Source organism: Mirounga leonina, unplaced genomic scaffold (genome assembly GCF_011800145.1).
Source record: "Mirounga leonina isolate KUSES-001 unplaced genomic scaffold, KU_Mleo_1.0 Mir_201, whole genome shotgun sequence".
Lineage (NCBI taxonomy): Eukaryota > Metazoa > Chordata > Mammalia > Carnivora > Phocidae > Mirounga > Mirounga leonina.
In genome coordinates this window covers 23,792,888-23,820,561 of record NW_023270504.1, presented here as the reverse complement: position 1 = coordinate 23,820,561, position 27,674 = coordinate 23,792,888, and the positions used below count along the sequence as shown (strand labels likewise).

The 27,674-nt window shown below is 41.9% G+C and overlaps 1 protein-coding gene across 2 annotated transcripts in view; it reads left to right on the top strand.

Annotated features, from left to right (window-relative positions):
• The window catches only part of SLC2A3 (solute carrier family 2 member 3), an 89,446-nt gene that overhangs the window by 48,597 nt on the left and 13,175 nt on the right, over nucleotides 1-27,674 (top strand). The window contains exon 1 of one of the 2 annotated variants that reach the window (XM_035028292.1): nucleotides 26,093-26,299. The exons of the other annotated variant lie outside the window; for it this stretch is intronic. Coding sequence (XP_034884183.1) covers nucleotides 26,285-26,299 — 15 coding nt within the window. The 5' untranslated portion in view covers nucleotides 26,093-26,284. Of the gene's footprint in view, nucleotides 1-26,092; nucleotides 26,300-27,674 lie in introns of those variants that run through there. 2 annotated transcript variants of the gene reach the window in all.

Below are 27,674 nucleotides of genomic sequence, written 5' to 3'. Positions count from 1 at the left end.
ACTCCCTGCTGAGTGGGGACCTGGGGGGGCTCAGTGTGGAGACTCAGTCCCAGGACCCTGAGATCATAGCCCTAGCTGAAGTCAGACACTTAACCCACTCAGCCACCCAGGCACCCCAGGGATCTAGACTTTAACCCAAGACCTACAGTAATTTATCTCTGAGCATATATATTCAACTGTGAAATTAGGTAGATGTGTCTGTTTCTTTTTTCTTTTTAGACAGACATATGACAATACTGGGAACTGTTCTAAGTGCTTTACACATATTAACTGATTTAACTGAATCCTCATAACAAATCTTATGAGGTAGACTCTATTATTACCTTCATTTTATGTATAAGGAAATAGAAGCACAGTGACACTAAATGACTTTCCCAAGATCACACAGTGTAAGTAGCAAGCAGAGCGAGGATTCAAACCCAGGATGTGTGGGTCCAGGATCTGTGGTCTTAGCTATGCTTGCTTTAAAATAATTTTTTAGGGATGCCTGGCTGACTCAGTCTGTGGAGCATGTGACTCTTGATCTTGGGGTTATGGGTTGGAGCCCCATGTTGGATGTAGAGATTACTTAAGAATAAAGTATTAAAAAAGGAAAGAAAGAAAATAATATTTTAAAGCATAGACATAAAAAGTAAAAAATATGTGCATAACCCCAATACACTTGAATTTAAGCTCCTTGCAAGCAGAAAATGGAGTTCTCCTACCACCTTCACCACAGTATCCCCAAAACCGGGCCTGGCAACATAGTAGATCTGTATGAATGAATAAGTTAATTAATCCAGATCCATATCCCATTGTAGATTTTCCCGGCATTTGTCTTTCTTCTTCACTCTTGCTGTCAGTGTGTTTATCTGTTGTTGCTTATTAATAGTATTAGGGGGGAGAAAGCCAGAGAATATCAAGTTAAGGCCCAAAGCCCTTAAAGGGCCACAAGTCAAGAGGATGAGATTTAATGGACTACCTCTTTTCCTTTAATTTTGTAAAAAATGTGTGTAAAGTTGTTTATTTCCAATTATCTTAAAATAGCCATCTACATGTAATTGGAATTAAGTTGGGTTAAAAAGTCCCCTGGAACCTAATATTTAAAAACTTTAGATTGTGATTTTAATCAGAGTACCTCTCCCACATTTGAACATAAACAGTTACAGGATTATAGGGACAGACTATCAAAGTCAACATTCCTTCCACACATTTTTTAAATAGGTACAAATTCGTTCAGTAAATCTGCATCCAGCCATTCAAGAAGAACTCGGGGTCTTACACACCCATGAGATTGTACAGATTCACGTCAAATAGAGGAGAACCAAAAAGGAGGAAAAAACAGGACAGTAAGGGAGATACAGATATTGCCTGCATCCCTGGGTAGCATCAGCATGAAAATAAATTACGCAGGAGGAGGGGAGAAGCAGAAGAGTACAAAAGAGGAACCTTTGGTCAGCCTTGAGTGATGGAACTAGTCACTTAGGAGATTTGGCAGACGGTCTACAAAGCACGTCCTCACTCGCTGACGTAGCCTCCTAAAAACGCAGGCAGGCGGGGCTTAACCTACAGGGTAGCACAGAAGAGAGGAGATTCTTGGGTTTCTGGGCCCGCCTCATCCAAATATTCCAGTGACTTCCTGATTCAATTTGAGGCTGAAAACAAGAAGGCAATGGCCTCGACTATTGTAAAAAAAAAAAAACAAAAAAAAAAAACGTAAGTTAGAGAAGCTGATTTTTCACTACACAGAAAGATTACAATGCACTTGTAAATGAAGCATGTATAGGAGACATAAAATGATTATTAAGTACAGTAGCTAGAAGACTGTATAGCACATAATAGACACGGGATAAAATTTGTTGAGTGCGCATAGTACATGGACAGTTTTAATAAGGAGAATTACACGGTTCTGTTTAGCTCCAGAGAGTTTTACCTGCGCTGCTTCACATCTCTTCCCTTTTGAGTTGCTAAAGGCAAAAAGCTAAAATATCACAGTGGTCATTTGGATGAGTTAGGGTGAAGAATTTTAGTCTCTTCCAACTCTGTCCTGTGATGAGGGTTGGCTGTACTTCTCACTAAAGTCCCCTACTAATAAATGGCTCTGTGAATGCTGCCTCTTAACCTCCCCCCTGCTGGGAGGGAATTAGAGCCTCTGGCTTGAAAAGGGCTGGTTCTTTGTGATGCCACCTGGAGCTCAGACCCTCGCTAAGAGTGGGTGGAGAACTAACTTGAAAGCAGACCATTCCTGCAGTTTCCGTACTATAATTCCACTGATGACCCGGGAGAGGTCAGATTCTTTTTCCTCCCCCTTCCTACCACACCCAAGCTTTGGCAGCCCCTTTGGCTGTTTTCTGGGTCCTGTGCTCCTTTCTGAGACTGTGGTAAGAGCTTGTGGTCCCCCTGCCCCCGCAGAATAGCACACTGAAAGACAACATTTGCATTCACTTTCAGGGCATCTGCGTCCTGTCTAGTCCATTAGAACCCCATATTAGTAAACACCACCCTAGAGCTTCAACAGCCTTTTCCTAGAGAATTTGATGGGGTTTTTTTTCTGAGAACGTGGCTTGTTATGGGCGGGAGGGTCGCCAAAGTTGCGGAAGTGCCCGACTAAAAGAATGCAAACCTCTAAATATGAAACATTGTATTGAACGGTAGTGGCATTGCCCATTACGTCATCCAGAGATTGGCACTTGCTTATGGTTTTTTTAAAGGGTGGATATGAGTCAGTTCAGTTATCAGTATTCTGTAGCTGTCTTCCTGTAAATGAGCCAGGCAGGGGTATCCTGGTGATAGTGTCAAACTAATAGCCACAAAAACAGAACGAAGGACATTTATGGTCTTAGAGCACTGCCAGAGTAAACTTAAGGAACTTAAAGAAAACTCTGTGCTTCTTGCAAACAAAAGTCTATGTTCTCTATCAACAATTGATTAGAAGTTGGCATTTAAAAATACTTGTTTATGATCCAGCAGTCACACTCCTTGTTATTTACCCAAATGAATTGAAAGTTGACATCCACAGACACACCTGTGCATGAATGTTTATAGTGGCTTTATTCACAATTGTCCAGACTTGGAAGCAACCAAGATGTCCTTAAGTAGGTAAATAGATAACAAGATGTGGTACGTCCAATGGAGTATTATACAGTGCTAAAAAGAAATGAGCTATTGGGGCGCCTGGGTGGCTCAGTCGTTAAAGGTCTGCCTTCGGCTCGGGTCATGATCCCAGGGTCCTGGGATTGAGTCCTGCATCAGGCTCCCTGCTCGGCGGGGAGCCTGCTTCTCCCTTTTCTACTCCCCCTGCTTGTGTTCCCTCTCTCACTGTGTCTCTCTCTCTCTCTCTCTGTCAAATAAATAAATAAAATCTTAAAAAAAAAAAAAAAAGAAAGAAAGAAGCTATTAAAAAGAAAAGAAAAGAAAAAGAAATGATGTATCAAGCCACGAAAAGACATGGAGGAACTTTAAATGCATATTACTAAGTAAAAGTAGCCAATCTGAAAAGGCTGCATACTCTATGACTCCAATGGCAGGCATACTTTATTTTCTTGATCTTCCCTTCATTGCTCTTCACAAATACTGCATTTTTTTTTTACAAATTGTAGCAATCCTGGGTCAGTCAAGTCTATTGGCAGCCATTTGCTCATTTGGTGTCTCTATGTCACATTTCGGTAATTCTCACAGTACTTCAAACTTATTCATTGATGGTACATTTGTTATGGTGGTCTGTGATCAGTGATCTCTGCTGTTACTATTTTTTTTTCTTTTTCTTTTTCTTATTATCATTATTATATTAGAGTCAGAGAGCACAAGTGGGAGTGAGGAGGGGCAGAGTGAGAGGGAGAGAGAATCTTAAGCAGGCTCCACACCTCCATGCCCAGCACAGAGCCCGACAGGGGGCCTGAGATCATGACCTGAGCCGAAATGAAGAGTTGGACATTTAACCAACTGAGGCACCCAATTGCCCGCCCCTGATATTACTATCGTAATTGTTTTCAGGTGCCACAAACCACACCTACACCAGATGGCAAACTTGATAAATGTGTGTGTTCTGATTGCTCTACCAGCCGGCCATTCATTCGGCTTGCCCTCTCCGCAGACCTCCCTTTTCCAGGCGACCAACAATGTTGAAATTAGGCCACTTAATAACCTTGCAGTGACCTTTAAGTGTTCAAGTGAAAGGAAGAGTCATATGTCCCTCACTTCAGATTGAAAGCTGGAAATGAATACGTTTAGCGAGGAAGGCATGTTGAAAACCAAACTGGTCTGAAAGCCAGGTCTCTTGCACTGGTTACCCAAATTATGAGTACAAAGGAAAGGTTCTTGAAGGAAATACAAGTAGTATTCCAGTGAACACGGAAATGATAAGAAAGTGAAATAGGGGGCGCCTGGGTGGCTCAGTTGGTTAAGCGTCTGCCTTCGGCTCAGGTCATGATCCCAGGGTTCTGGGATTGAGGCCCGCATCGGGCTCCCTGCTCAGGGGGGAGTATGCTTCTCCCTCTCCCTCCACTGCTCTGCCTGCTTGTTCTCTCTCTCAAGTAAATAAAAATCTTAAAAAAAAAAAAAAAAAGGAAGAAGAAAGAAAGGATATAAATTACTGATTTATTATTACTTATTACTGATATAAAAAAGTTTCAGTGATCTGGATAGAAGATCAAACCAGCTACAACATTCCCTTGCGCCAAAGCCTAATCCAGAACGAGACCACAACTCTCCTTAATTCTATGGAGGCTGAGAGACGAGAAAGCTGCAGAAGAAAAGTTTGAAGCTAAATGGATGTTGGTTCATGGGGTTCAAGCAAAGAAGCTGTCTCTATAACATACAAGTGCAAGGTGAAGAGCAAGTGCTGATGTAGAAGCTGCAGCAAGCCATGAAGGTCAAAAAAAGGCTGCAGCAAGTTCTCCAGATCGAGCTCAGATCATTAATGAAAGTGGCCACACTAAACAACAGATGTTCAATGTAGACAGACAGCTTTCTGTTGAAAGAAGGTGTCATCTAGGACTTTCATAGCTAGAAAGGAGAAGTCAGTGCCTGGCTTCAAAGTTTCGGAGGACAGGCTGACTCTCTTGTAAGGGATAATGCAGCTGGTGAGTAAGCTGAAGCCAATGCTCATTCACCATCTGAACAAACTATGCTCAAGAATTTTGCTAAGTCTACTCTGCCTGTGCTCTCTAAATGGAACAGCAAAGCCTGGATGACAGCACATCTGTTTACAACATGGTTTACTGAGGTTTTTAAGCCCACTGTTGAGACCTATTGCCCAGAAGAAAATATTCCTTTCAAATATGACTGCTCATTGAGAGTGCATCTGATCACCCAAGAGCTCTGATGGAGATGTCCAATGAGATTCACACTGTTTTCATTACTGCTAATACACCATGCATTCTGTAGCCTGTGGATCAAAGAATAAGTCTACTTCAAGTCTTATTATTTAAAAAATATATTTTGTGAGTCTGTAGCTAACATAGATAGTGATTTCTCTGATGCATCTGGGCAAAGTAAATTGAAAACCTTCTGGAAGGGATTCACCATTTTATTTATTTATTTATTTATTTATTTAAGATTTTATTTATTTATTTATTTATTTATTTATTTATTTATTTGACAGCGAGAGAGCGAACACGAGCAGGGGGAGTGGGAGAGGGAGAAGCAGGCTTCCCGCTGAGCAGAGAGCCCGATGTGGGGCTTGATCCCAGGACCCTGGGCCCACGACCCGAGCCGAAGGCTGATGCTAACGACTGAGCCAGCCAGGCGCCCCGGGATTCACCATTTTAGATGCCATTAAGAACATTCATGATTTATGGGAAGAGGTCACAGTATCAACATGAACAGGAGTTTGGAAGAAGGTAATTTCAGCTCTCATTGATGACTTTGAGAAGTTCACGATCTCCGTGGAGAAGGAACTGCAGATGGGATGGAAACAGCAAGAGAATTGCAGTCGGAAGTGGAGCCTGAAGATGTGACTGAATTGCTCCAATCACATGATCAAACTTGAACAGATGAGGACTTGCTTCTTATGGAGGAGCAAAGAAAGTGGTTTCTTGAAGTGGAATCTACTCCTGTTGAAGATGCTGTGAAGACAAAAGGATTTCGAATATTACATAATCTTAGCTGATAAGACAGCAGCAGGGTTTGAGAGGATTGACTCCAATATTTTGTTTTTTAAAGATTTTATTTATTGGGGCGCCTGGGTGGCTCAGTCGTTAAGCGTCTGCCTTCGGCTCAGGTCGTGATCCCAGGGTCCTGGGATCGAGCCCCGCATCGGGCTCCCTGCTCTGCGGGAGGCCTGCTTCTCCCTCTCGCACTCCCCCTGTTTGTGTTCCCTCTCTCGCTGTGTATCTATCTGTCAAATAAATAAATAAAATCTTACAAAAAAAGATTTTATTTATTTATTTGACAGAGAGAGAGAGAGAGAGAACAAGTAGGCAGAGAGGCAGGCAGAGGGAGAGGGAGAAGCTGGTTCCCCGCCGAGCAGGGAGCCCGATGCGGAGCTTGATCCCGGGGACCCTGTGATCATGACCTGAGCCGAAGTCAGCTGCTTAACCAACTGAGCCACCCAGGTGCCCCGATTGACTCCCAATTTTGAAAGAAGTTCTACTGTGAGTGAAATGCTATCGAACAGCATCGCGCACTACAGAGAAATCATTTGTGAAAGGAAGAGTCAGTCAATGGGGGGCAGACTTCACTGTTTTCTTATTTTAAGAAATTGTCCTGGGGTGCCTGGCTGGCACAGTTGGTAGAGCATAGGACTCTTGATCTGAGGTCTTGGGTTCAAGCCCCCATGTTGGGCCTGGAGCTTACTGAAGAAAGAGAGAGAGAGAGGAAAGAAAGGAAGAAAGAAAGAGAGAGAGAGAGAGAGAAAGAAAGAAAGAAAGAAAGTTGCCACAACCACCCCAGTCTTTAGCAACCACCACCCTAATCAGTCATCAGCCATCAAAATCAAGGCAAGACCCTCCACCAGCAAAAAGAGTACCACTCACTGAAAGCTCAGATAATGGTTAGCATTTTTAAGCAATATTTTTTTAATTAAAGGATGTACATTATTTTTTAGGCATAGGGTTATTGCACATTTAAAGATTTATTTATTTATTTTAGAGAGAGTGTGAGCGGGAGGAGGGGCAGTGAGGGAGAAAGGAGAGGGAGAGAATCTCAAGTAGACAGACACCATGCTGAGTGTGGAACTGGACAGGGGACTTGATCCCAGGACCCTGAAATCATGACCTAAGCCAAAATCAAGAGTCCAATGCTTAACGGACTGAGCCACCCAAGGCACCCCTATTGAACATTTAATAGACTACAGTATAGTGTACACATAACTTTATGTGTACCAGGAAACCAAAAAAAATTCATTTGAGTTGATTTATTATGATAATTGCTTTATTGCAGTTGTCTGGAACCAAACCTGCAGTATCACTGAGATATGCCTATATATGGCATTCTGCAAAAGGCAAAACTATGGAAACAGTAAAAACACTGGTTGCCAGGGGTTGGGGTGTTGCAGGGAGGATGGATGAATAGGCAGAGCACAGAGGTTTTTTAGGACAGTGAAATTATTCATTATGCTACTGCAATGATGGACACATGTCATTATACCTTTGTCCAAACCCATAAAATTTACAATACCACGAGTGAACCTTAATGTAAAGTATGGACTTTGGGTAACTCTGAGGTGTCAGTGTAGGTTTATCAGTCGTACAAATGTACTACACTCATGCAAAATGTTAATAATAGTAAAGCTGCTATGGTATATGGGAACACTGAACTTTTTCTTCCCCCAAAGATTTTATTTATTTATTTATTTATTTGAGAGACAGAGACAGAGACAGAGAGCATGGGTGGGGGGGAGGGGCAGAGGGAGAGGGAGAATCAGGCTTCCCACTGAGCAGGGAGCCCAATGCAGTGCTCCATCCCAGGACCCTGGGATCATGACCTGAGCTGAAGGCAGACGCTTAACTGGCTGAGCCACCAGGTGCCCCTGTATGTACTTTCTTTTCTGTTTATCTGTAAATTTAAAATTGCTCTCCCTATAATAAAGTCTATAAATAATAACATTAATAATAAAAACCCAAAACACTGGTTTATATGTTCCTCTCCATCCCCTTCCATGGGACCTTAAAGACAGAAACCATGTCTTTTGTGTCCTCATAATCCCAGCATTTTAGGATGAGAGGAGAGTGCCCTATTGTTAGATATTTTTAACAATATCTCAGACTTCAGGGATGCCTGGGTGGCTCAGTAGATTAGGTGTCTACCTTTGTCTCGGGTCGTGATCCAGGGGTTCTGGGATCGAGCCCCACGTTGGGCTCCTTGCTCAGCGGGGAGCCTGCTTCTCCCTCTGCCTGCCGCTCCCCCTGCATGTGTGCTCTCTCTCTCTGACAAATAAATAAAATCTTTAAAAATATATATATATATATATCTCGGACTTCACATGTCTAAAACAAACTCTTGATTTGACTCCTCAAACCTGCTCCTCTCTGTGCCTTCTTAATTGAGTAAATGGCAACCCCAGTTCCCCAGTTGATCAGGCCAAAACCCTGAAGATCATTTTTTACTCCTTTTTTTTTCTCTCATACCCAACATGTAGACTATCAGTTAACCCTGTTGGTTCTAGATTTTTTTTTTTTTTAAGATTTTATTTATTTATTTGACAGACAGAGACACAGCGAGAGAGGGAACACAAGCGGGGGGAGTGGGAGAGGGAGAAGCAGGCTTCCCGCGGAGCAGGGAGCCCGATGCGGGGCTCGATCCCAGGACCCTGGAATCACGACCTGAGCCGAACGCAGACACTTAACGACTGAGTCACCCCGGCGCTCCTCGATTTTTTTTTTTTAAGATTTTTATTTATTTATTTGAGTGAGGGAGAAAGAAAGAGAGAGAGCATGAGTGGGGTGGGGGCAGAAAGGCAAGCAGACTCCCCGCTGAGCACAGAGCCCAATGCTGGGCTCTGATACCAGGCTCGATTCCAGGACCCTGAGATCATGACCTGAGCTGACATCATATGCTTAACCAACTGAACCACCCAGGCGCCCCCTTGTTGGCCCTATCTTGAAAATACCTTTCAAATCCAACAACTTACTGCTTCCACTACTACTACTACTACCCTCTTTCAAGTCCTACCAACTTCAAGTCCTCATCATTTCTCACCTGGCCCAGTAGCTTCCTAATGGGTTTCCCCTCTTGCTCTCCGCTGGCATCTCCTCTATTCAACGGCAAACACTTTTTTGAAAACATAAATACATTCATCCTAAGGCAGAATTTCTCTCCAGATATGAACCTGTGAAACCAAGCAAGTTATGTGCTTCCAAAATACAATAGTGGGACAGGTGTAAGACAGACATTCTCTTTCCAAGGGAGAAATTGGAAAGAAGAAAGGGATGACGAGTACCAAACACATCTAAAACATAGCAAGGTAAATCCCATTAGTTTTTTTCATTCTTTCTTATTGTGGTTTAAAGCACATGATATAAAATTTACCATCTTAACCATTTTTAAAAACATTCTGTTTATTTGAGAGAGAGCACGAGAGGTGGGGAGGATAGAGGGAGAAGCAGACTCCCTGCTGAGCAAGGAGCTCAGTGCAGGACTCGATGCTGGAACTCTGGGATCATGACCTGAGCTGAAGGCAGTCGCTTAACGACTGAGCCACCCAGGTGCCCCATCTTAACTACTTTTAAGTGTATAGTTCAGTAGTGTTAGGCATATTCATAGTTATGAAACAAATATCCAGAATTTTTTCATCTTGCAAAACTGAAACTTTATACCCATTAAAGAGCTACTCCCCTTTTCTCCTTCCCTCCAGCTCCAGATTACTAATCTAGTGTCTATTTCTATGAATGAGGCTACTTTAGATACCTTCTGTAAACGGAATCATATAGTATTTATCTCGTTATGATGGGCTTATTTCACTTAGCATAATGGCTTCAAGGTCAATCCATGTTGTAAGATGTGACAGGATTTCCTTCCTTTTTTAAGGCTGAATAATATTCCCATGGATATTTATTTATTCATCTCTTTATGGCCACCTGGATTGCATCGACCTTTGGCTATTGTGAAGAGTACTAGGTGTGCTACACGAGTGTGCATATATTTCTGTTTAAGACCTTGCTTTCAGGGTACCTGAGTGGCTTAGTCATTAAGTGTCTGCCTTTAGCTCAGGTCATGATCCTGGAGTCCTGGATCGAGTCCTGCATCGGGCTCCCTGCTCCTCGGGGAGTCTGCTTTTCCATCTGCCCCTCCCCCCATGTGGTTTCTCCCTCCCTCTCTCTCTGATGAATAAATAAAATCCTTAATAATAAAAAAAAAAGACCTTGCTTTCAGTTCTTTTGTATATATACCTAGAAGGGAGATTCCTGGATCATAGGGTAGTTCTATTTTTAATTTTTTGAGGAGCTACCATACTGTTTTCCATGACAATTGCACTACTTTACAATCCCACCAACAATATACAAGAGTATCAATTTCTCCACATCTTCACCAACACTTGTTATTTTCTGTTGTTGTTTTTGATAGTGGCCATTATCATGGATGTGAAGAGATTTCTCATTGTAGTTTTGATTTGAATTTCTTAATGATCAATGATGTTGAGCGTCTTTTCATATGCTCATATGCTGTTGGCCATTTGTGTATCATATTTGGAGAAATGTCTGTTCAAACCCTTTGCCCATTTTTCATCAGGTTATTTGAGTTATTTTGTTGTTGAGCTCTTTATATATTCCGGATATTAACCCCTCATCAGATATATGATTTGCAAAATTTTCTTCCATTTCACAGGTAGCCTTTTCACCTTGTTGATTGTATCCTTTGAAGAACAAAAGTTTGTAAGGTTAATGTAGTCTCATTTGTCTATTTTTGCTTTTGTTGCCTGTGCTTTTGGTGTCAAATCCAAAAAATCCATGTTTCATTAGATTGAAGTCTCAAGATAACCCTCAGTGGCTCACTGCTCTGTCCTCGAGCCCCACTGAGGTGACAGGGTTGTCCCTTCAGTTGTGGAGGCCAGCCTGGCCCACTGAAATGGAGGAGGAGATGGCCTCCTTGAGGGCCCTTGTGCTCTGGGCCTGTGGTGGGAGTAGCAACTCTGCTGATCTCTGAATCAGCTTCAGTGACATCCTTACCTCTTATTGAAAGATAGGAAATGTTGATAGCTCTATTGTCCCAGCCTGTAGAATCCTAGCAGACTTAGCCTTCCTTCATTTTGTCTTCTCTCTGTGCCCTTAGTCCAAGCTGGCCGTGTGTCTGGGGGCATAACACCATCTCCATCCCCAGGTTCTGCTAGGATGTCTGATGAAAGCCATGAGTTGTGTTCATGATCTCTTTATCAAATGATTTAACAATCACACACTTGGTGTCTTCTCCAGAGAAAGCATTCTTGTTTTTGTAATATAGATAGGCTAAGAATTTTCCAAATCTTCAGCTTCTGGTTCCTTTTTGCTTGACAATTCCTCTTTCAATTTATCTCACTCCTCTCATTTATTACTATAAGCAGCAAGGAGAGACCAAGTCATACCTTTAACACTGTGCTTTGAAATCTCAGCTAAATAGCCTATTTCATAGCAAACAAGTTCTAATTTCCACAGAACACTGGAACACAATTCCACCAAGTTCTTTATCACTTTATAAGATCAGCTTTCCTCCAGTTTCCAATTGAGACCTCACCAGAATCACCTCTTTTTTTTTTAAAGATTTTTATTTATTTATTTGAGAGAGAGAGAGCACAAGCAGGGGGAGGGGTAAAGGGAGAGGGAGAAGCAGACCCCCTGTCGAGCAAAGAGCCCAATGTGGGGCTCAATTCCAGGAGTCCAGGATCATGATCTGAGCCGAAGGCAGACGCTTAACCAACTGAGCCACCCAGGTGCCCCCAGAATCACCTTCCATATTCATATTCCCAACAACAATTTCTTCAAGGCAATCTAGGCTTTTTCTAGCATGTACCTCAAAATTCTCCCAGCCTCTACCCATTACTCAGTTCCAAAGGCACTTCCACATTTTTAGGTATCTGTTATAGCAGCACCTGATTTCTTGGTACCAAAATTTGCCAGGGTTCTCCAGAGAAACAGAACAAATAGGATGTGTATATATGGAGAAAGATTTTTGTTTTAAGGAATTTGCTTACATAATTACTGAGGCTGGCAAGTCCATGCAGGGTGGGCCAGCAGGCTAGAAACTCTCTAAAGGCCATCTCCTGCAGAATTCTTGCTTGCTTGAAGGTGGGGCAGTGGAGGTTAGTTTTTTGTTTTTTGTTTTTTTGTTTTTTTTTTTGTTTTTCTTTTTTTTTTTAATTTTATTTATTTATTCATGAGAGACAGAGAGAGAGAGAGGCAGAGGGAGAAGCAGGCTCCCAAGGAGCAGGGAGCCCGATGCGGGACTCGATCCCAGGACCCTGAGATCATGACCTGAGCCGAAGGCAGACGCTTAACCATCTGAGCCATCCAGGCGCCCTAGTTTTTTGTTTTATTCAGGCCTTCAACAGATTGAATGAGGTCCACCAACATTATGGAGGGCAATCTGCTTTATTCAAATTCCCTCAATTTAAATGTAAATCTCACTTGAAAACACCCCCCACAGAAACATCTAGAATAATAATTGACCAACTATCTAGGCACTGTGGCCCAGCCAAGCTGACATATAAAATTAACCATCACAGGGCACCTGGCTGGCTCAGTTGGTAGAGCATAAAATTCTTGATCTCAGGGTTGTGAGTTTCAGCCCTATGTTGGGTGTAGAGATTACTTGAAAATAAAATCTTAAAAAAAAAAAAATCACATATGCTTTCCATATTAAAATTTAAGGTTAGGGTATGGACTATGAGCGTCACTTGTTTTTAGTGACATTTGTATTACCTGCACCTAGAGCTGTACCTAGCATATAATGGGTAACAAATTGACTGACTAAATGAACAAATGTATGTATTTGCCAGGCCTTTAGAGTTTATCAGTTTTTTTCTTTTTTCCCTTTTCTTTCTTTTTTTATATTATCTCATTTCTCCCAATAATTCCATGAACTGAATATTATAGCCTCCAACTAAAATACTGAAGTTGAGACATAGAAAAGTTAAGTGACCTGTTCAAATGTCTAAATTCTAGTTCATGTTCCAGAGCTGGAACTCAGATTCTGTTCTTTTGACTTCCAAGCCTCTGCTTAGTCAATTACACTAAACTGTAATTATTCTCTCTCTCCTACCTATTCTTCCTAGTGTTGATAATAAGAGGAAGTAGATAATGTAATAACCGCCAAGTCTCTGCTGGGTGTTGAGAAGGGTGTATAATGAGTGAGGAGAATATTTATGCCCCACCCAAGGCAGCTGTAATCAGTAAGGGGAGGTGTCAGAGAAGGAGCTTCAGCTTTAGTGGTAAATGATCATTTCAGGGGGGCACCTGGGGGGCTCAGTCGTTAAGCGGCTGCCTTTGGCTCAGGTCATGATCCCAGGGTCCTGGGATCGAGTCCCACATCGGGCTCCCTGCTCAGCGGGGCACCTGCTTCTCCCTCTCCCACTCCCCCTTCTTGTGATCCCTCTCTCGCTTTGTCTCTCTCTGTCAAATAAATAAAATCTTTAAAAAAAAAAAAAAAAGATCATTTCAGGGAAGCACTAAGATGCTCTGCAAGGGAAGAGTGCTTCTCTAATCCTGAAAGACCAGTTAAGAAAACACTAGAGAGTGTCTGTAAATATAAACCCAGACATTTTTTTTCTGTGTTGCTTATCTTTCAGAATTAGGTTGGCATATGGGGGAGGGCAGAGTATGGGGCTACTTGTGGGCAGCTATTGTATAAGGTAGTGGTATTTTTTAGTTTGAATTGTGACATAGATACTCACTTCCTTCTGTTAGTAACCTGGTTCTTCCTTTTTCTTCAGATCTTACTTTGTCAACTATAGTGACCTACTTATCTATCTAGATATTGTTTTGAGCATATTCTATCAATATTATTATTGATTACGAACAATAAGCATAATACACATGATGTTTTGGCATGGTAAAATCAATTTAATCTCTGCCAAGTATTAAAAAATACTTGATTCAAAAATATAATAATTAGGGGCACCTGGGTGGCTTAGTTGTTAGCGTCTGCCTTCAGCTCAGGTCATGATCCCGGGGTTCTGGGATCGAGCCCTGCATTGGGCTCCCTGCTCAGCGGGAGGCCTGCTTCTCCCTCTCCCGCTCCCCCTGCTTGTGTTCCCTCTCTCATTGTCTCTCTCTGTCAAATAAATAAATAAAACTTTAAAAAAACAAAAAAACGGGGCCCCTGGGTGGCTCAGTCGTTAAGCATCTGCCTTCGGCTCAGGGCATGATCCTGGGGTCCTGGGATCGAGCCCTGCATTGGGCTTCCTGCTCAGCGGGAGGCCTGCTTCTCCCTCTCCCGCTTCCCCTGCTTGTGTTCCCTCTCTCGCTATCTCTCTCTGTCAAATAATTAAAATCCTAAAAACTAATAATAATAATAATTACTTGGTATTGGCAAACAGACTTAAAAGCATGAAGTGAAGTTTTTAAGGAAATGAGTACCAAGTAAAAGTTTATATTCGAAGAAGTTTAGAGTATTGGTGTTCACTGGTTTTTCATGGGACATTCTTATCAACTGATTAATTGTTCAATAGAAATTAATCATTTGAGGGGCGCCTGGGTAGCCGGTCAGTTGAGCCTCTGCCTCTTGGTTTCAGTTCAGGTCGTGATCTCAGGGTGGTGAGATCGAGCCCGGAGTCAGGCTCCATGCTCAGCATGCAGCCTGCTTAAGACTCTTTCTCCCTTCCCCCCCCACCCCCACCGCCCTACCGTGATCTCTCTAAAATAAAATAAATAAATTTTTTTTTAAAATCTTGAAAAAAAATTAATCACTTAATTTCATTCAAGATTTAACAAGGAACAAGCCTAGTTGACTGATTAGGCAGGGCTTAAAGGCAAGTTGTGCTAGTGAAACTGAAAAGAGATTATAAAATTTTAATTGGCATTCTCGTTTACCAATAAGAGTGAAGAGTTTATGTTCAGTCAATATATTCTCTCCCATAGAGAACTGTCTGCCTCCAAAATGAAACTATTTAATTCCCCCCCAATATTTATCAAATGTCTACTGTACCAAGTATTGAGAGGATGATGGAAAAGATGTTGGAGGAAGAGACACAGAAATGAAATGAGTACAGCCTCAGCTTTTAAGATTGGATAAGATTGGGGGCGCCTGGGTGGCTCAGTCGTTAGGCATCTGCCTTTGGCTTGGGTCATGATCCCAGGGTCCTGGGATCGAGCCCCGCATCGAGCCCCGCATCGGGCTCCCTGCTCCGTGGGAAGCCTGCTTCTCCCTCTCCCACTCCCCTGCTTGTGTTCCCTCTCTTGCTGTGTCTCTCTCTGTCAAATAAATAAATAAAAATCTTTTTAAAATAAATAAATAAATAAATAAAACAAAGACTTTTAAAAAAAGATTGGATAAGATTGTGTAGGAAATCGTTCATCTTTTCTTTTTTTTTTTTTTAGATTCTTTTTTTATTTAAAGATTTTATTTATTAATTTGACAGAGAGAGAGATAGCGAGAGCAGGAACACAAGCAGGGGGAGTGGGAGAGGGAGAAGCAGGCTTCCCGCAGAGCAGGGAGCCCGATGTGGGACTCGATCCCAGCACCCTGGGATCATGACCTGAGCCGAAGGCAGATGCTTAACGACTGAACCACCCAGGCGCCCTAGATTTTTTTTTTTTTTTAGAACAGTTTTGGTTCACAGCAAAATTAATAAGAAGGTACAGAGATTTCCCATACACCTGTTACCCCCACACATGCATAGCATTCCCCATTATAAACATCTCCCACCAGAGTGGCACACTTGTTAAATTGATGAAGGTACGTTGACACATCATAATCACCCAAATCACATACTTTTACAGTAGGATTCACTCTTGACTTTGTACATTTTATGAATTTGGACACATGTATAAGGACATGTATCCATCATTTCAGCATTATATGGAATAGTTTCATTGCCCTAATAATCCTGTGTGCTCTACCTATTTATCTCTCCTCCCTCCCCCACCCCAAGTTCCTGGCAACCAGTGATCTTTGCACTATCTGCATAGTTTTGCCTTTTGCAGAATGTGACATAGTTGGAACCATACAGGATGTAGTCTTTTCAGATTGGTTTCTGTCACTTAGTAATATGCATTTAAGGGTCCTCTGTGTCTTTTCATAGCTCAACAGCTCATTTCTTTTTAGCACTGAATACTATTCCATTGTTTGATTGTACCACAGTTTGTTTATACATTCCCTTATTCAAAGATATCTTGGTTACTTCCAAGTTTTGGCAATTATGAATAAACTTATAAATATCTTTACGTAAGTTTTTGTGTGGGCATAAATTTTCAACTCCTTTGAGTAAATACCAAGGAGCGGGATTGCTGGATTGTATGGTAGGTGTATGTTTAGTTTCGTAAGAAACCACCAACCAGGGGCGCCTGGGTGGCTCAGTCGGTTAAGCGGCTGCCTTCGGCTCAGGTCATGATCCTGGGGTCTTGGGCTCGAACCCCACGTCCGGCTCCCTGCTCAGCGGAGAGCCTGCTTCTCCCTCTCCCTCTGCCTGCCACTCTGCCTACTTGTGCTCTCTCTCTCTCTGTCAAATAAATAAATAAAATCTTTAAAAAAAAAAAAAGAAAGAAAGAAACCACCAACTGTCTTCCAAAGTGGCTGTACCATTTTTGCAAAACCACTAGCAACGTATGAGATTTCTTGTTGCACCACATCCTCATCAGCATTTGGTATTGTCAGTGTTCCAGATTTTAGCCATTCTAATAGGTGTGAACTGGTATCTCGTTGTTTTTTGTTCTTTAAAGATTTTGAGAGAGAGTGAGAGTGAGTGTACAAGGGTGGGAGAGGGGCAGAGAGAGAAGGAGAAGCAGACTCCCTGCTGAGCAGGGAGCCAGATGTGGGGCTCAATATCAGGACCCCAAGATCATCACCTGAGCCAAAGGTAGATCCTCAACCAACTGAGCCACCCAGGTGCCCCTTGTTGTTGTTTTAATTTGCATTTCTCTTATGACATTTGATGTGGAGCACCTTTTCATATGCTTATTTGTCATCTGTAGATCTTATTTGGGGCAGTGTTTCTGCTGAGGTCCTTGGCCTATTTTTTAATCAGGTTCGTTTTTTTTTTATTGTTCAATTTTACCAGCTCTTTGTATATTTTGGATAATGGTCCTTTATCAGATATTTTCTTCCAGTCTGTGGTTTGTCATCTTATTCTCTTGAAAGTGTCTTTTGCAGAGCAGAAATTTTAATTTAATTTTATTTTTTTAGAAGATTTTATTTATTTGACAGAGAGAGAGTACAAGCAGGGGGAGGGGCAGAGGGAGAAGCAGGCTCCCCACTGAGCAGGGAGCCCGATGCGGGGCTTGATCCCAGGACCCTGAAATCATGACCTGAGCTGAAGGCAGACGCTTAACCGACTGAGCCACCCAGGCATTCCAGAAGTTTTAATAAACTTCAACTTACCAAATATTGTTTTCATGGGTGGTGCCTTTGGTGTTCCATCTAAAAAAGTCATTGCCATACCCAAGGTAGTCTAGTTTTTCTTCTAGGAGTTTATTATCTTTGTGTTTTACATTTAGATCTATGATCCATTTTGAGTTAATTTTTATGAAAGATATAAGATCTGTTACTGGATTCTTTTTCCTTCTTTCTTTCATTTGTTCATTCATTCGTTCTTTTTTTTTCTGCATGCAGACATCCTGTTGTTCTGGCACCATTTGTTGAGAAGGAGACTATCTCTACTCCACTGTGTTGCCTTTGTTTCTTTGTAAAAACGCAGTCAGCTGTATTCATGTGGGTCTTTCTGGGCTCTCGATTCTGTCCCATTGATCTATTTGTCTATTGTTTTCATCAATACCACGTCTTGATTACTGAGACTTTATAGTAAGTCTCAAAGTCAGGTAGGTAATATCAGTTCTACAACTTTGTTGTTCTCCTTCAGTATTGTGTTGGCTATTCTGGGTCTTATGCCACTTCATATAAACTTTAGAATCAGTTTTTGGGTTTTTTTAAAGATTTTATTTATTTATTTGATAGAGAGAGCACAAGCAGGGGGAGCGGGAGAGGGAGAAGCAGGCTCCCCTCTGAGCAGGGAGCCCAACACAGGGCTCGATCCCAGGACCCTGGGATCATGACCTGAGCTGAAGGCAGATGCTCAACCGACTGAGCCACCCAGGTGCCCCGAGAATCAGTTTTTTGATATCCACAAAGTAACTTACTGGGACATTGATTGGGATTGCATTGAATCTATATTTCAAGTTGGAAAGACTAACATCTTAACAATATTGAGTCTTTCTATCCATAAGCATAGACTACTTCTCCATTTATTTAGTTCTACTGATTTTATTCATCAGAATTTTGTAATTTTCTATGATGCCTGGGTGGCTCAGTTGGTTAAATGGCTGTCTTCAGCTCAGGTCATGATCCCAGGGTCCTGGGATTGAGCCCCACATCGGGCTCCCTGCTCAGCAGGGAGCCTGCTTCTCCCTCTGCCTGCAGGTTTTTGGGGTTTTTTTTAAGATTTTATTTATTTATTTGACAGAGTTAGCAAGAGCAGGAACACAAGCGGGGGAGTGGGAGAGGGAGAAGCAGGCTTCCTGCCGAGCAGGGAGCCCGATGTGGGACTCAATACCAGGACCCTGGGATCATGACCTGAGCTGAAGGCAGACGCCCAACGACTGAGGCACCGAGGCGCCCCTACTAGAGGTTTTTTTGTTTTGTTTTGTTTTGTTTTAACGTCAAACAGAGGGCTTAGCTGACCGATTAGACAGAGCTTCAGAGATGGCTGGTGCCAATGAAACAGACATAAGACTGATGGTACATTTCTTTAAATTGGCTTTATGTTTTACCAATGAAAAATAAAGCTTCAGGAATGCTAGTATACTTATAATCTTTGAATACATTAAAGAATGATTATTGGGAAATAAAAGAAACTGTATCACCTTCATCAAGTTATCAAGCCACATCCATGTATATCCCTAAAAGAAGTTCATTTTCTAAGGAACCTTTTTTCAGACCTGTACAAATCACTACCTTTATTAACAAATCATTTCTATCAACATGTTGTACAATTTACTAATTAGGAAGGTGCCTGGCTGACTCAGTCAGTGGAAAATTCGATTCTTGATCTCAGGGTTGTCAGTTTGAGCCCCATGTTGGGTGTAGAGATTATTAAAAAAAAAAAAAAAACCTTACACAAATTACTAATTAGGTTATAGATTGTTTAGATATTCAACAGCCCCAAGGATATGCTTTGGACATGTTTTATTCTGCTAATTTTTTTTTTTTAAAGACTTTATTTATTTATTTAATTGACAGAGAGAGAGACAGCGTGAGAGGGAACACAAGCAGGGGGAGTGGAGAGGGAGAAGCAGGCTTCCCGCAGAGCAGGGAGCCTGATGCGGGGCTCTATCCCAGGACCCTGGGATCATGGCCTGAGCTGAAGGCAGTCCCTTAACCATCTGAGCCACCCAGGTGCCCTTATTCAGCTAATTTAACCAACATTTTTTGTTCACCTATTTGTTGGGCACTGTGGATATGATAAAATCTCTGACCTCAGAGTACTCAGAATTTAGAAAGGTATGCATATATGTTAACAAATAATTGCTATTGGGGCGCCTGGGTGGCTCAGTCGGTTAAGCGTCTGCCTTCGGCTCAGGTCATGATCCCAGGGTCCTGGAATCGAGCCCCGCATCGGGCTCCCTGCTCAGCGAGAAGCCTGCTTCTCCCTCTCCCTCTGCCCACTGCTCTGCCCACTTGTCCGCTCTCTCTGTCAAATAAATAAATAAATAATCTTAAAAACAAAACAAGTAATTGCTATGGGATTTAGTAAGTACCTATAATATAGGTATGTTTGAGATAGATTGTGGCCCAAAGGAAACCATATCTTCTTATAGGTTTATCTGGGAATGTTTCACAAAGGGGAAGAGATACTGGTTATTGTATGTATGACTAGGAGTTAGTCAGTTGGGAAGGATATTCAAGATGAAAGAGTACAAAAGAGTGAGTCTTTAATAACATGGTATTATGGGCTGACTTGTGTTCCCCCAAAATTCATATGGGAGGCTTAATCCCCAGTTCCTCAAAATGTGATTGTATTAGGAGACAGGGCCTTTAAAGAAGTGATTAAGTTAAAATGAGGCCTTTAGGTGGGCCCTAATCCAATCCTACTGACGTCCTTATTCAAGAGACACAGGGATGCATGCACACAGAGAAAAGACCATCTACAAGTCAAGGAGAAAATCCTTAGGAGAAACCAAGCCTGACAACACCTTGATCTTTGACGCCCAGACTCCAGCATTGTTAAGAAAATAAATTTCTGTTGTTTAAGCCATCCAGTCTGTGGTGTATTGTTAATGGCAGCCTTCAGTGTGTGTTTTTTCACACCACCAAGCAATTCCTCAATTCTCAGCTGATGATAACGGAATACCCTCCCAATTCAACTCAATTCTATCTACACTGAGATAGCATCAGGTGTCTCAGGTTAAGGGCCCAGCCCCACAAGACTGCCTCCCTCTCCCTCCACTTCAGAGTCCAGTGGCAAGCCCAGGTTATCAACTGCTGGAGATTAGAGGTTCCAACAACCCCCTCCTGGGGTTTGATTAATCTGCTAGAGCAGCTGACAGAACTCAAAGAAACACTACTCACATTTATGAGTTTATTATAAAGGATATAATAAAGGATACAGATGTAGAGGTACATAGGGCTGTTTGAGCACAGTGTTTGAACACTGACAATTGTTTTAGTTTGGCTTGGGCAAAGGAGAGAGATATACCTAAAATGTGACTAGTGTGACTGAGGAGTTTAGTTATTAATTGCACTCCATTTTAATTCATTTAGTTTGTTTTAATTCGTTCACTTTAAAAACTGAAGCAGTGTTGGGGCACCTGGCTGGCTCCGTCGGTAGAGCATGCGACTCTTGATCTTGGGGTGTTAAATTCGAGTCCCATGTTGGGCATAGAGATTACATAAAAAAGAAGAAAGGAAGGAAGGAAGGAAGGAAGAGAGGGAGAGAGAGGAAGGAAGGGAAAGAGGAAGGGAGGGAGGAAGTGGGGGAAGGAGGAAAGGAAAGAAAGAAAAGGAAGGAAGGAGGAAAGAGAAAATGACAGAAGCGATTAAAAAAATTGAAACAGTGTAAAAAAATTAGAAGTACTATAAAGTGTTTTTGTTAAACACAACTTCATTGTTTTAATCAGACTACATTTCACCTTAAATGCTGTGCTGTAAGTATAAAATACAGATTGGATTTTTAAGGTCTAGTACCAAAAAAAAAAGAGAGAGAGAGAAATCTCTCATTAATAACTTTTATATTATGTACAGGTTGAAAGGACAATATTTGGTATATATTAGTTCAAATAAAATATAATATTGAAATGAACTCATTTCTTTTCACTCTTTTTAAATGTGACTACTGGAAAATTTTAAATTTCTTATGTGGCTCACATTATGTTTCTGTTGGACAGCACTGATCTAGACTTTATTCAATAACCATGGAAGATATATGAGTAGGAGAATGATATGATAGTGATTTTGATGTGGTGTAATTCATCTAGCACTGGTACGTGATAGATTGATTTTTGAAGGAAATTGGAGGAGGGGAGAGCCCCTTAGAAAGTGATACGGGTCTGAGAGCTCGGATTAGGTGCTTCAGGATCAACTGGAGTGATGAATGGTTGAAACCCAGTTTAGACAGGAAAATCAACATTTCTCAAATTTTTTCTTTCTTTACCTTGGTGTTTTCACATTCAAGATGAATTTTGACTACACCTAACCCAGTAGAGGAAGATTAGTAAATAACATGCAACAAAAGTTGTTCTTTATGAGAAAAATTACAAATGCAAGCAAAGAGTAGAATTAACTCTGGCAATCTTTAAAGTAGGCATGAGCTTTTTTGTGTGTGTGCCTTGAAATGCCATTACAATGTTCTATGAAAGAGGCAGTTTTCTCTGTCTTTAACTCTCCGTGTTTAAAGTCCTGTATTCCTTGATTTGGGGATTTTTTGGTTTGTTTGTTTTCCTACTCAGTTACCACAGTAGCAAACATCCTCCCACAGAGCAGCAAGAAGCTAGGATTGAGATGTATGGTCTGCAGATATCTGTTTGGACCTAAGAGATTTCAGACCATTATTCATTCATTACTTTTCTTCTTAGCAAACCTACATTAAACTATTAGGTGGGAATTTCATAACATTTCTTCCCAATCTATTCCATTTTTAAATGTATCCACCACATTTCTTCTTTTGTTTTCAGTAAAGATGGAAGAACACCTCACAGGACTCAAATGATACAGGACCCTCATGTTGTAGGACCTTTACCTTGCTGGCCTTCCCTTAGCATAATCACCAGATTAATCACCAGAGTTGTAACTCCGGGCTGACTGGAGCTGGGATTCTAGTGAGACCTGCTCTCAAAGTGCATCGAAGACCCCAATCAACCAACTGATCTCCCTAAAACATCATTTGTATTGCACAACTGTTATCTATTGCCCAGGGTGAGGATTGCTTAACTTGGGCGTCTCTTACTCTGGGGATAAGCACAGCCCTGACTGGTTTCTGGTCAGCACTTTATCAGATCCCTCTTACTCAAGAAGCATTTACCGCAACACATTCAGCATGCTTTTAGATGCTTGAGATTCAGTTGAATTCCAGTTGTAACCTTTAAAAGTACATATATTGCTAGAAGTAGAATGCTGTCCCTATTAACTTGCTTAACTTTTTGAAAGGTAATTTTCTCAGGCTGAGTTGGCCAGACAAAATATATTTCAGATCTGTCTCCCTTTCACCCTCCCTCCTTTTTCACCAAGAAGAAAATATTCTACAGAATTCACACATCTAAAACTTAACCCTCAGTGTTGTCTTTCTCCATAGCTGTTTTACACAAATTAATTTGGGACACATAAATTCTGCGCCTTCACAATTACATTTATTCTTTCATTAACCATTGGGCAAATAATTACTGGGGCAGATACTGTGTTCTGAAATTATATTGGAGCCCGCTCTGAGTAAATGAAGGGGGTACTACAGACCAACTTTGTACTTTTACTCGTTTAATTTGCTCTTGCAAAACATAAAGACTAATTATACTAAACCTAGGAAGAGGGAGGAAGAAAAGATAAAGTGATTTAGAGCCAAGAGTGACACTGTGAGACAAGTAATAAAGAAAAGCAAAGATAAGAAAGGACCTAGAAAAGACCGGAGGCAAACAGAGCATCATGGTCTTCTTACTCTAAGCAAGGTCCAGCCACAAGCCTCATGTGGTTGCTGAGTACTTACATGTGGCTAGTACAACTGAGAAACTGAATTGTTGGTTTTTATTAATTTAAAATCAGAGCAATTTAAAATATGTTCCCATCAAACAACTTTGTTGTTTTGATAGATGCCATATTTAACTGTAGAAAACTTAGAGTCTAAAAATGGAGATGTGTTAATAAATGTGAAATATACACTGAATTTCAAAGACTTAGTGGGGCAGGGAATAAACTACCTTAGTAATAGTTGTTATATTGATGTCATACTGAAATGATATTATTTGGGCTATAGTGGGTCAAATAAAATAATTATTTAAATTAACCTCTGTTGTTTCTTTTAAAAATTTTAATGTGGCTACTAGCAAATTTTATATTACATAAAGAGCTTGGATTATATTTCTATTGGACTTCACAGCCATACAGGATATTCTTTGTCCTTTGGCAGCTAAATTCAGTTGCTGTGGTAACTAAGGGGCCTCTAGGCTCAGTGTTTCCTGGAAGGACAGGAATGAGGTGGGGGAGGGGAGGTGTGACCTCAGGGAAGGTTTTCTTGGATGTCACGTTTCACTCATACTTGGTTCTCTCAGCTAACAGATTTAGAAAATATCCTCTTTTTTTTTTTTTTTTAAAGATTTTATTTATTTATTTGACAGAGAGAGACACAGCGAGAGAGGGAACACAAGCAGGGGGAGTGCGAGAGGGAGAAGCAGGCTTCCTGCGGAGCAGGGAGCCCGATGCGGGGCTCGATCCCAGGACCCTGGGATCATGACCTGAGCCGAAGGCAGTCGCTTAACAACTGAGCCACCCAGGCGCCCCGAAAATATCCTCATTTTAAAAAAAAAAGAGAGACAACATAATCTGGTTTGTTTCAGGTCCAGTAGCATCAGTTTGAATTCTAGGCGTGCAACCAAAACCCAAAAGATGCACTTCCACCAGTTTACCAACTAGGAAAATTAGGTCCCATTACTGTGCTCCGTCGCTGCTCATCCTCTTCCCGCATAGTGAAGTTGTTGCTAGGCTACAAATTAACGGCGTTAGGAAATTGACCATTGATATTCCCGCCCTGCCTCCACTCCCCCAACCCTCCCCCCTCCGCCCCCCGCCAGCAAAGCCTTGATACGATCTCTCACTTCCAAATCTTTAATCAGAACTAAATTGTTTTCTTCATTTACTCTCTCACCCTGGGGCCTTCTCCCTCTCTCTCCTTTCATTATCCTTCATCTTCCTCAGTTCACATGTTTCTTACCTGTTTTTCCTACTCATCTTGCTCAATCTCCTTGTATGGCTGAGTAATCAAATACTTATCTCACACTTCTTTCAAGAAATTCACAGTCCGTAATTAATAGGCTATTGATCATTCTCTCCAGCTGTGTAAGAATCAGTTGGGCTTGTCCCTTTTTTATTTTGTAAGTAGTAGAAGTGTTACAGGATTTTTGTCCCCTTAGTGCCTGAGGTCCTAGGTCATGCAGCTTCGAAGACGAAGACTGGTGGGCAGCAAAGAAAAGTTTATTGAGTAAGAGAAACCTCCCGGGGTGGGAGGGGGATAGGCCCTGAATGGGTTGCCCCCAGAGTTTCTAAGTTTAGGGGTTTTTGTGAGCTCTTTTGAGGAATTATCTTAAGCAATCAGGGTGTGCTGAGTTGTGCCAGTTAGGGCTATGGTCAGGAAATCTGTCTATTAGGTCAATGTCTCTATGCTGATAGTCTTTTTTGATGTCTGGGGGCTTATGTCTTAACTATCCCTTGCCCGTGATAGGGACAAGTGCTTTGTGGTTAATTGTCTTATTTTAGGACGTTTTGCAGAAGTCATTTCTGCAAAGGCTGCAAAGCAAAATAGTGTAGTCCTGTCTAAGCTGCAGAACAGGATGTCAGTGCAATTTTATTTTAGCTGCCCTGACTCCCTATTTTCTTGTTGGGGACCCTGACCACCTAACTGTCCAACTAACTCCTAACAGAATAAGAAGGGAAATGCTATAAATTCCTTAAAAACCAGGACATTTTTTGTCCTACATACTGATGAATCCCCAACTTCTTGGAGAGTAACTGACATGTAGTGTGCACGCAGCAAACACCTATTTAACTGAATTTGGTCATGGTTCCATCTCTAGATGCTATAAACCTGAGACTAGAGGCAAAACATTGCAGAATGGGTAGGATTCAGAATAGGTGGTAGGGTGAATGCCACATTAAGGAGTTTGAATTGTATCCCATAAGCAGTTGGTTGATTCTCTCCTTCCTGCAGCCCAGGAGAGTTGGTCTGGCTCCCAGATACTGAGGTTTTCTTCCTCCCAGGAGAGATTGTGCTAATCAGAGGACAAGGAGAGCCAAAAACTGGCCCAATTCTTCCCTTGCTAGCTTTTCTTCTCCAGACTGCCCTTCCTTTCCCTTCAAGATTGTAGACCCAGCCTATAATCAAAAAGCAGCTGATAAATTCATAGCATTGTGAATCTTTCTGCTTACACTCCTTCAAACAACCTTAACTCTCAGAGAGTAGCACCCAGTCGACTTTATCTTATATAAATAGCATTTAGTCTCATCTCTTTATAGATTGGCTTAATTCCCAGCAGATGCGAGAGCAAAAACTGACGTGAATTTGCCCTCCCTCCAGGCTTTTCTGGTAGCATTTTGTCTGTGAAACTAAGAGGCTATTGCAGCTATTACAAGAGGGAAGGAGGACGAGCTTAAAAAAAAACAACAAAAAAAAACCAGTGGGCAGGGTATAGGATGTGGTTTTAAAATGGGGGAGGGGGGAGGGGGAGGGAATTGTTGCCTAGGGCGGGGACAGAGTTTGAGGTCACAAAATTCCGAGAGGTCACGGGATCCTTCGAGCCGGTGTGGGGTGGGGCTGGGCCGGTGGGTGGCTAGTCTCCCTTGCAGGCTCCACCCTTTGCAGAGATTATAAATGCGTGGCTGGAACTCACTAACGGTGAGTGAGGGTGAGATGTGCATTGGTGCTGGGCGCCGGGAATAAAACTTGTTGCCGAGAAGGACATTTTGGAGACTTTGTTGACTGGAAGAGGTGTCTCTGGGATTCCCACTCCTAGATCTTTGTTGAAGATTGGAAAAGAATTGAATTAGGGCCATGGGGACACAGAAGGTAAGACTAATACAATTACAGTTATTTTTGCTTGTTTGGGGTACACTCAGAAAGGCCGACATTAATGGAGATTGCTGCGCTCTGTTTTATTCTAAGTCATCTAGCCACCTTCAGGCCTTTTCATTTCTTCTCCAGCCTGTGATGCCATGGTTCCTCCAGTTTTCTTTGGATGTCACAGCCTGTAAAGGACTTATCCTAGTCCCACTCACCTTGCTGTCACAGGGAGAGTCACCTGGAGAAGTTTTGTATGTTTCTCAGGGTTGGTGGTGGTTTTGTTTTGTTTTGTTTTTTAACATAATCACATGCTGCTGAGGATCTGGGGGTGAGATGGTTGAGTGTTCCAGGCTGCTTGGCTGTGTTGATTACAAGTGTGGGTCTCATGAGCCAGCAGGAAGATTCCTCTGGAAGCATTAAACCTTGAAAGGACCTGGGATTTGTTTGAGGGAATGGGCCAATGTCCAGCCATCTATTCTATAACGTATACAAGTCTGTGGATGCTAAGAATCCCAGTTGTACCAATTGTGGTTGTGATTGTGAATGCACGATACATTAATGTGTTACTGTATGTTACGTATGCAGTATATTTGCTGGGAGAAAATCATTGTCACCAAGGTAAACTGACTTGAAAACGAAGGAAGGTAAGAGAAGGGATGAAAAAACAGGGAGGAGAAAAAGGCCCTCAGGAATAGTAAATGATGAGGCGAGGCACAAAGGAAGAGGTCATTACTGATGAGAAATGGATTAAACAGAAAGAGCTGTGTGCAGGAGGGGGCCACTCGGGTACTTAACGCCAGGTTGTCTGGGGTGGGAGGTCAACTTGGAGAACTGAAACTTCTGGCTGGCCAGTCCGTCTAACCTAAAAGGGGACGGAGTTTAAGGTAGGGAAGGATGTCCTCAGCCATAAAAATTGAGCTTACCTTGAGCTGGAAATCTAAGATAAACACACGCTTGAATTACTCCCAGCAAGGTGAGAGATGACTCCCTCCTCCCCACCACATCTCTGGTCTGTTAGGTTGGGAGTGAGCTTGTGCTCTCCCCCTGCTGGGTGGGGGTGGTGGTACAAAACGAAGTAAACGGGGACCAGGATACCCTGGGTAGATTTTGTAGTTTCCATTATCCAGAGCGCTAAGAACAGCCCAGTGGTGAAGATACCACCACCACCACTCTGGGCTTCAGTGGGATCTGGGGTACAGGAGGAGACAGCACTGGATCTAGCTGTTTCCAAAAGAATCCATTTTTAGGAATCCCAAGGCTTTCTTGCCCTGCAGTTCTATGCTTGCTTTTTTTAATAGTTTGAAGCCAGTTAACCCAGTTCCTCTTAACTTTCTTCCCAAAATTTCTTGCCACTTTTCCCAAGTTTACGTGGTTGTCTGTA